Here is a 9,919-nt window from a genome sequence, read left to right as displayed (position 1 = left end):
CTGGGGTTTTGTACTATAACCGCAAACACATCTATGGCAAATGAGACAGGCAGATGTCGCATTCGGAGGGGCACGTCAATTTCCATTTCTTTAGAATGGGTTTTTACACAGAGACCAAGTGCCGGGATCTGCCACCGGAGCCCGACCTGCCTGCGGCCCTCGAAGCTTCCCGCTCACTCCAGTCCCACGGCGTCGGGACGCTGGCCCGCGCTCCCGCGCCCCTCCCCTCGCCCCCTCCCCACGCTCCCCTGGACCCTCCCAGCGGGCCCTCCCCACTCTTCTCCCGGAGGACCCTCCCCCTGCCCCGTGGACCCTCCTCACGGACTCTCCCCACTCTCCTCTCCCTCCTCGCCAGCCCGCAGACACTCGCGGTGGGGTCTCACAGCCACTACAACCGTGGAAACGCGTGGATTTCGGCTGCTAACACGAGGCAGGCTCCAGCCACGCTTGAGAATGCGCGCGTGACGGCAGCGGCAAAGCACGGGGCCGGTGCGGAGTGTGCGGGCACCCGCCCCCGCCCCCTGCCCCCGCCGACCTTGACCCCGGCCTGGCCCGGCCCGGCCCGGCCCCCGCCCCGTCCTGGTTCCCCGCTCGGCGCGGTGCCGTGCGTCGGCTCGGCGGCTCCACGGCCGCCCTGCTCCGTACCAGGTTTTCTAGGCCGCCAGAAGCCGCGCCTGCGTCGGGCGCCGCGGCCGACGTGCCGACGCACGGCCGGCGTGCCTCGCCATTGACCAGCCTCTGGTAGCCCCACTGCCGTGCACCGCAGCTATAGGCGGGTGCCGCCGTCAGTCACGGGCCCGGCGCCGGCCCGCGGCGCGCCGCGCGTGTCCCGCCCCTCGCCGCCGCTCGTCGCTCGCCGGCCGGCGGCCTCGCTCGGCCCTCAGCTCCGTGGCGGCGGCGGAAGGCGGCCCGGGCCCTCGCAGGCCCATGGCGGCGGCCGCGGCGCTCCCGGGCGCGGGCGGGCCTCCCGCGGGCGGCGGCGCCGGGGGCGGCGGGGGCGCGGGCGGCGGGTCCCCGCCGGGCGGCTGGGCCGTGGCGCGCCTCGAGGGCCGCGAGTTCGAGTACCTGATGAAGAAGCGTTCGGTGACCATCGGGCGCAACTCGTCGCAGGGCTCGGTGGACGTGAGCATGGGCCACTCGAGCTTCATCTCGCGGCGCCACCTCGAGATCTTCACGCCCCCGGGCGGCGGCGGCCATGGCGGGGCGGCCCCGGAGCCGTCGGCGCAGCCCGGGCCCGACGCGGGCGGCGACTTCTACCTGCGCTGCCTCGGCAAGAATGGCGTGTTCGTGGACGGCGTGTTCCAAAGGCGCGGGGCGCCGCCACTGCAGCTGCCGCGCGTGTGAGTGGGGCCCGGGCCGGGGGGGCGGGCGGGGGGGCGGCCTGGCCGGCGGGACCCGAACCCCGACCACGACCTCTACCCCGACCTGGACCACCGACTCGCGATCCACGACCCCCTACCCCCACCTACGACCAGGAGGACCCAGATTTGGGTCCTGACCACCCCCCGGGATCTGCTGCCCCCCCCTACAGGACCTAGCCCCCGGCCAGCGATCCCCGCCTGGACCTAGCCACGAGTAGGGCACAGTCAGGACCCAGACTCGGAGCCCCATTCCGACCCCAAGCCCTTGTCCATCTTCCCAACCAGGATCTAGATCCCGACATCTGGGTTCGTTCTTTCTACGACCAGAACCAGACCCAGATCCCATCATCCCGACCGGATCCCAGTCCATGACCCCAATGTCCCGACCTCATCCACCATACCCACGACCAGAACACAGACTACAATTCCTGCCCGCGACCCCCCATCCTCACTTATCCAAAGCTGAAGCTGGAGGCTCAGGCAGCTGTCCACGTGGGCTGAGGTTTTTTGGGGTACTCTGTGCGTTCTGGGAGTTCGCATATATTTTTCGTAACTAGCATGTAGGTAGTGTGGAATAGAAATGTAAAACTCTGGTTGGTGGAACTGCCCAAAACAAAAATCTGTGTCTTCTTAACTGCTGTTGGGTTATCTGTTACTTTCTTTTTGTTCTACACGTTTTCCGTAGTGTATTATTTCAAGCGTGTGTTTTTTAAGCTGCAAGGATTTCTTTTTCTCATTGTGTTTTTTGTAGCCTAAAAATTGAAAGTTCTTGAAGCATGATGGATTTTTAAATCTGTGCTCTGAACCTTAAAATTTTGGAAAACTAGGTACTTTCAACATAACTTTTTAAAAAATCAATTATTTAGAAATTTTTATAAGGTGTTATAGAGTATAATTAAGTGAGCTTCTTGAGGAACTGTCAATCCTGCTACAAAGCAGTTCAGCTTGGTTCTATGGTTTTGTGAAGTTATCATTTAGTCTGCTTGAAAAACAAAATTGCTCTCTAGGAAATGCTAATTATTCCTCAGGGGCTTTCTAGATTATTTCAAGTAGAACCTTTCTCCACAAACTGGAATTTTTGACTGCTTTCAGTTGTTGGAGATGGTGATAAGAGCTCTTGCTTTTCTTTATTTGTTCACTTTTGTATGTGGGTACTGTGTTACTGTTTAGCCTGGAAAGCTGCACCAGCTAGTTCCTTAAATCTAGATGGGAGCGTTTCAAAGAATGTTATTTTTCAAACCAGAACGCTGTTTGTGTGTATTTGTACTATAAATTGCATAAAATCGATAGTAGGGACCTGATGGCAGCTTTTTAATTTGATGGCTTGTTGTTTACAAATAACTTGGCATCACAGCAAAGGGTATTATATTTTTACTCTGAGAACTTTGAGGTTTTTAAAGAAAATTCTGTTATTAACCATTCAGCCAAAACCATTTGCGTTGACATACCAAACACGGAAATAAATTGATTTTTCTGCGAGGGAGCAGAATTCAGACTTTTGAGGAGTGGAGTGAGGCTTTCAGAGGAGATGAGTAAGAAGGGCCATGGGGGGACTTCCCTGGTAGCCCAGGGGTTAAGACTCCACGCTTCCAGTGCAGGGGGTGCGGGTTTGATCCTGGGGAGCTAAGAGCCCACGTGCCACGTGGCAGGGCCAAAAAAAAAGAAAACCAACAACAACAAAAAACAAACAAAAAATAAAAATAAAATATCTTAAAAAAAAAAAGGTGATGGGTAGATGCGGGGTCTCTGGCCTTCATCTCCAGCTAGTGCACAGTGAAGAATCCCTGGGCCACCAAGGCTACCACCAGCCCTGGACTTCTGGGCCTGGGAACCTCTGCCCATACTGACAGAGGGGAGTGGTTTTTTTCATGGAAGGGGTTTTGGCATTTTTACACTGTGAGATGAGTGGATAACAGTTAGGATTTTGCAGCACCTCTCTTTCTGTAAGGCATTGTTTCCAAGTTGTTGGTGTAGGGTGATCATAGATACAGGTTATAGGAAAAAAAACTGTGTAAAGACGATTGGTGCTAGCTAAATGCAGAGAAATTGTTTTAAAAATCTTTTTCTTGAAATTAAACTCAGTTTTATGTTCCAAGTTCTTTTTAGCATTAAAAAAAATTAAATTGTGAAAGTTTAAAAGCAAATGTAACTTAGAGTGATTGCGCAGAGGTTGAAATTTTTTTTCTTTTTGGCCACGCCCAATGCGTGCGGGATCTTAGTTCCCTGACCAGGGGTTGAACCCACGTCCCCTGCAGTGGAAGTGTGGAGTCTTAACCATTGGACCACCAGGGAAGTCCCCAGAGGTTAATAAGTATTCTTACTGTTTGTTTCATACTTGCTTACTGAATTGAAAAGTCACTGAGGAGTATTGAAAATATGACAGCCTATGGTTGGTCTCTTATTTGAATAACAATGACTTTATTCCAACTTTAAAATGAACTTGAATTTTGTAGTTAGTATTAAAAGTTGATATACAGAGAACTTGGAAGAGTATATAAACACTTTAGGCTTAAAGTATGGTTCACTATTTTATTAAAATACTAAAGTATTAATTTGGGAGGAATAAAGGAAAATGAGGAGTGTGATCCTGTATGTTGGTGTCGTGAGTATTTTAAATGGTTTGGGTAAAATCTGAGTACAAGCACCTTCTCCATGGTGGTTGGTAAGTTCCATGCCTAGTGAGGGCCGGCGCGTGAGTGTGTATGTTGGGGGGGGGGTGGGAGTTTGAGCTGAATATGTACAAGAGTGCCATAGTGTGTGGTTTTCCAGAAAACAAGTGATTTCCAAAAATCCTTGGTTTTTGGCCAAGTGTGCAGGGCTGTGTGTACAGACATGCAACTTTTTCCTCCCCAGGAGCGTCTGACTTGTTGGAGGTTCAGGTGTTACTCGGACTGGGGGGTGGTGGTCTGTGGAGTGGTCTAGGTGGGGGAACCCTGGGCCACCTGGGCTGGGTTCCTGAAGTGGGCAGGTAGAGTGACCTTGCAGGTGTGGCTGGGCCAGCATCCTGGCACTGGAGAGAGAGAATTCAGGCTGGAAAGGACTTTGGGGACAGGTTTGTGGAGCATGATGTTTGCCTGGGCCTGGTGGGGGAGCATTTTGACAGTGGTCAACGAGAGAATGAAGAATGTTCTCTTTGAGGACAGGGTCCTTGTTTGTCTAAGGACCTGGTCTGGCGCCTGAGTGAGCAGTAAAGTGTTTCAGGAAGATCTGTTGGGCAGGAATGTCTGGTTTTGCTGCTGTTGCTATTCTTGTGGCCATGGTAGCAAACTAAGCATAATCTATCAATAAAAATAAACAACTCTTTAACAGTTGTTTATACTTTGAAATGTCAAGTGAATTTGATGTATTTTCCGATCAGTAAGATCCTAAATATCTAATAGCCAAGCATAAATAGAACAAGTTGAATTTACTATTGCCCAAAGATATTTAACATGCGGAACTGCAGTTGTGTTTAAATAGAAAGTGACCCTGTTTCTATGCTGAATTAACTGCCTATCGGTTGGTGATACAGCACATCTCCTCTTTCTTATGTGGCATGTTTTAACTTGCAGATGAAGTTTGGTAATGTCACACTTGAAGACTTTCTCACTAAATCACAGGTAGCACCCTCTAAGGTGAGGACAGGAAAAAGCTTGAGCAGACAATGGCTTCTGGAGCTTCGCAGGTAAAGACTCCAAGAAGAGAACTGAAGGATCTCACAGTGACTCGGTCCTGCTTGGATAATAGCGATTGGGCAGAACCAAGTTCCCCAGAGAATACCAGTACCAGGAAGAAGGAAATCAGAAGGGGAGTGCCAGGAGAGGAGAGCCTCGGGAAAAGGACAGTGACCTGCAGTGTCACCCTCCGTGGGAAGCCATGGACTTGGTGATTAGGATGTTTTGGAGGATGAGGAAGGAGATGGGGTGTGGGACTCCCGGGTGAAGAGAGAGAGGAGGGAGTGGGGGTGTAATAAGAAGTGTTTGTGGGGGGGTAGATATTCTAAGGAGGGCAGAGGCGATATTAGGGTTAGAAGGAGTAGAAACCATGTGGATCACCAGGGTGAAGTGGGTGGGGGAACCACTGAGACATGTAGCTGAGGCCCAAAGAGTGGACACAGATGAGGTGTGGAGGATAGAGTTCCCAGTACGAGATGATAAAATGAGGGTGTCTTCTTTTTTTAAATTTTTTATTGGGGTACAATTGATTTACAATGTTTTGTTAGTTGCAGCAAAGTGAACCTGTTATACAATTACATATATCCACTCTTTCTTAGATTCTTTTCCTAATATAGGCCATTACAGAGTATTGAGTAAGAGCTTCCTGTGCTATACAGCAGGTCTTTATTAGTTATCTATTTTATATATAGTCGTGTGTATGTGTCAATCCCAGTCTTCCAATTTATCCCTCCCCTACCCTTACACCCCCCACCATAACCATAAGTTTATTTTCTACATCTGTAACTCTATTCAGGTTTTGTAGATAAGTTCATTTGTAGCCTTCTTTTAGATTCCACGTATAAGCAATATCATATGATATTTGTCTTCCTCTGTCTGACTTGCTTCGCTCAGTATGAGAATCTCTAGGTCCATCCATGTTGCTGCAAATGGCATTATTTTGTTCTTCTTTTATGGCTGAGTAATATTCCATTGTATATATGTACCACATCTTCTTTATCCATTCCTCTGTTGATGGACATTTAGGTTGCTTCCATGTCCTGGCTATTGTGAATAGTGCTACAGTGAACACTGGGGTGCATGTATTTTTTCGAATTATGGTTTTCTCCGGATATATGCCCAGGACTGGGATTGCTAGTTCATATGGTAGCTCTATTTTCAGTTTTTAAAGGAACCTCCATACTGTTCTCCATAGTGGCTGTACCAGTTTGCATTCCCACCAAAATGAGGGTGTCTTCTTCTTTTATTTATTTATTTAACGCTGCGTTGGGTCTTTGTTGCTGTGTGCGGACTTTCTCTAGTTTTGGAGAGTGGGGGCTGTTCTTTGTTGTGGTGTGCGGGCTTCTCATTGTGGTGGCTTCTCTTGTGGAGCACGGGCTCTAGGCGCATGGGCTTCAGTAGTTGTGGCACATGGGCTCAGTAGTTGTGGTGCACGGGCTTAGTTGCTCCATGGCATGTGGGATCTTCCCGGACCAGGGCTCGAACCTGTGTCCCCTACGTTGGCAGGCGGAATCTTAACCACCGTGCCACCAGGGAAGTCCCGAGTGTGTCTTCTTAGAAGACCTAAGCAGAGCCACTAGTGAGGCCTGGCATGTTTTTTTGTTTCAGGGCTGCAGGGTTGGCTGAAACACCTTCATTTTATGACCTGAGACTCTGACAAGCTTGTAGGCAGAGCTAAGATCTGGGGTCTAGGATGGCTGGAGTCCAGGACCCAGAAGTGGGCGACATGTAATGGCAGATCCATAGCAGAGGAGCGGAGGTGCTTTATACTTCGGAAAGTGCTCAGTTTATAAATTAATTGCTTTTAATGACCACTATGTATTTTTTTAAAGCTACAATGTATATTCATTTGGCAAATTGAAATATATTTTTATTATCACTGATTTGTAGACATTTGGAACACAGTGCAGCTACATTAGCATAATTGTTACTTTACTAAGTTAAAAATAACCCAATAACCAGCTTACTTGTACTTTACCTAGTGTTTAGTAGTTCTTCTAGTGGTAAAGCTCAGTGTATTCATTTTAATGTTTATTTAAGGAATAGTTTAAGATGGTTAGATTTAAAATAATTTTAATTTCTAACAGAGTTTGAGAACAAGCCTACATGGTGGGACCTGTCACCTGTAGTGGTCATTTGTGTGCCAGCTAACTGTATCAGGAGAAGGCACGGATGGGCTCTGGGGCTGGACAGACTGCAGTCAAATTCCAGCCCTGCCGCTTAACCTGTCTGAGTTTTAGTTCTCTCACTTTTAACAGGGATAATAACTGACACTGTGTGGCACGGTTAGCACCATGCCTGTGCCCTTGCCCTTGCTAGACATCAGGGGCCGCTTGTATTTTATCTATCACAGTGTCCTGGTGTGGAGGGGCCTATGGAGATCTAACGTGACGGAAAATATGACATGGGGGTGAAAATGTCCTCAAGGGGCCAGCACTCTGCAACTTGCTCATAGCTCCACACACATGCACACGTGTGTGCAGTAAATTGATCAAGAGCCTCTGGGAGTAGTGAGCGAAGTTTGAAATTTCTTCAGCCAGGAAAAGTTGTCTTTTCTCTGCCAGGACCTGAGGATAAAGCCAGGCCATGGGACGTGGATGGTGTCGTCCAGCACGCTAGGCCACGAGAGGTCTGTCTGGGGGTGCCCTCTCTCCCAGAGCCTCCTTTCTGGTTCTCCTCCACTCCAGTACGTTGGCTTCACCACAAACCTTCCCCGTTTCAGGGGGAAAGGAAAAGTGGCTCTGCCTTGGGGGTAAAGTCAGGAAAAGGAACTGGTTAAAAGTCATGTCCTGTTTGACGTCTGATTTGAAGGATTCTTGTTCGTTAATGCTATTGGCCAAACTCATTTTGTAAATGAAGGATGGCTTCTCTGTCCAGTCGAAGAACTTTGCAATTTACAGTATACTGTTTTTCTTTTTAAAACTGCCTTTTTTATTGAAGTGTAACGAACCGCATACCCTTTTTTTTTTTTTTTTTTGGTGGTACGCGGGCCTCTCACTGCTGTGGCCTCTCCCGCTGCGGAGCACAGGCTCCGGATGCGCAGGCTCAGCTGCCATGGCTCACGGGCTCAGCAGCTCCGCGGCATGTGGGATCCTCCCGGACCGGGGCACGAACCCACGTCCCGCGCATCAGACTCTCAACCACTGTGCCACCAGGGGAGCCCCCACATACACTTATTTAAAGAAATTATTTCTCATTTATTTATTTAGTTGCGCCGGGTGTTAGTTGAGGCAGGTGGGCTCCTTAGTTGCGGCTTGCCAGCTCCTCAGTTGCAGCATGCAAACTCTTAGTTGTGGCATGCGTGTGGGATCTAGTTCCCTGACCAAGGGTCGAACCCGGGCCCCCTGCATTGGGAGCGTGGAGTCTTAATCCACTGCGCCACCAGGGAAGTCCCACAAAGCATGTTTTACTTAAAAATTTTTTTTTATGTATTTATGTATGTACGTATGTATGTATGTATGTTTGTCTGTGTTGGGTCTTCGTTGCTTCGCACAGGCTTTCTCTAGTTGCAGCAAGCGGGGGCTACTCTTCGTTGCGGTGTGCGGGCTTCTCATTGCAGTGGCTTCTCTTGTTGCGGGGCACGGGCTCGAGGCGCACGGGCTTCAGTAGTTGCAACATGTGGGCGCTAAAGCGCAGGCTCAGTAGTTGTGGCACACGGGCTTAGTTGCTCCGCGGCATGTGGGATCTTCCCGGACCAGGGCTTGAACCCGTGTCCCCTGCATTGGCAGGTGGATTCTTAACCACTGTGCCACCAGGGAAGTTCCCACATATACTTTTGAAACTTGGGCCATGGTCTTTTTCTTAGAGGCAGTGAGGACCTGAAGCTGGGCTCCCCTGCAGGCCTCGAATGTCAGCCGTGTGCTTTTCAGACATTCAAAGTGCTGTGGACCCCCTAGGAGGGGTAGGTCATGGAGCCCGTTCTTGGGACTAGCCTGTCAGCAACACTTTCCGCTGTCAAGCTGGGTGAGGCAGAACGTTCCCTCCTCATCACCTTGAGCTGGAACTTGTCTTCTTGTTTGACTTTCTCCCCTGCTGGTCCTCCAAGGTGGGGACCAGGTCCTATATGTTTTTGTACCCCCTGGTAATGGCACAGATCCATCATCACTTGGTACATATATAATATACATGTGCAGGGACTTCCCTGCAGTCCAGTGGTTTAAGACTTCACCTTCCAATGAGGGAGTGCAGGTTCAATCCTTGGTCAGGGAGCTAAGATCCCACATGCCTCACGGCCAAAAAACCAAAACATAAAACAGAAGCAATATTGTAACATTCAATACTTAAAAAATGGTCCACATCAAAAAAATCTTAAAAAAAATAACATACATGTGCCTGTTGGCTGCTGATTTAGGACATTACTGTTACTTGAATATTCTCAAATGTTGATCATTTAGTGACAGGATTCTAGTCAGGTGTGGCTCCCTCATTTATTGGTTCCCTGTTCATCAGCAGGTCTCATTTAGATACACAGTTGCAGAAGCACAGCATAGCTTCATGCATAATTGGTGGAAATATTCCACAAGACGGTGCAACAGCCTCAGTGACAGTAGCAAGTTTTTCCACTGAAAATTCAACGATTCTTGCTTTGCTGAGGAGAAAGGTTTTTTGTGTTTTAAATGAAGAAAAGAGGATTTCTAAAATAAGGAAGCTTTTAACCAAAGCAATTAGCATTTTGGATAGTATTCTTATCTGTTTAACATTTTTGTGTAGCTCATGTTTTCTTTTATGTCTGGGTTTTGGAGAGTTTACAATATCTTAACGATAATACAGTAAGTAAGCTCCCACACTTCTGGTCCTAGTTTTTTTTTAAAATAAATTTATTTTTGGCTGTGTTGGGTCTTCGTTGCTGTGCGTGGGCTTTCTCTAGTTGTGGTGAGCGGATGCTACTCTTCGTTGCAGTGCACG

The 9,919-nt window shown here is 49.0% G+C and overlaps 1 protein-coding gene across 2 annotated transcripts in view; it reads left to right on the top strand.

Annotated features, from left to right (window-relative positions):
- Positions 1-927: 927 nt before the first annotated feature.
- The window catches only part of FOXK2 (forkhead box K2), a gene marked incomplete at its 5' end in the record, with an annotated part of 68,900 nt that continues 59,908 nt past the window's right edge, over positions 928-9,919 (top strand). For both annotated transcript variants that reach the window (XM_079724795.1, XM_079724794.1), the window contains one exon: positions 928-1,340. In XM_079724795.1, the coding sequence (XP_079580921.1) occupies positions 928-1,340 (413 nt within the window). The remainder of the gene's footprint in view (positions 1,341-9,919) is intronic.

This window comes from Hyperoodon ampullatus (genome assembly GCF_949752795.1).
Source record: "Hyperoodon ampullatus genome assembly, chromosome: 19".
NCBI classification, from domain to species: Eukaryota; Metazoa; Chordata; class Mammalia; order Artiodactyla; family Ziphiidae; genus Hyperoodon; species Hyperoodon ampullatus.
This window is presented reverse-complemented; position numbering and strand designations above follow the sequence as displayed.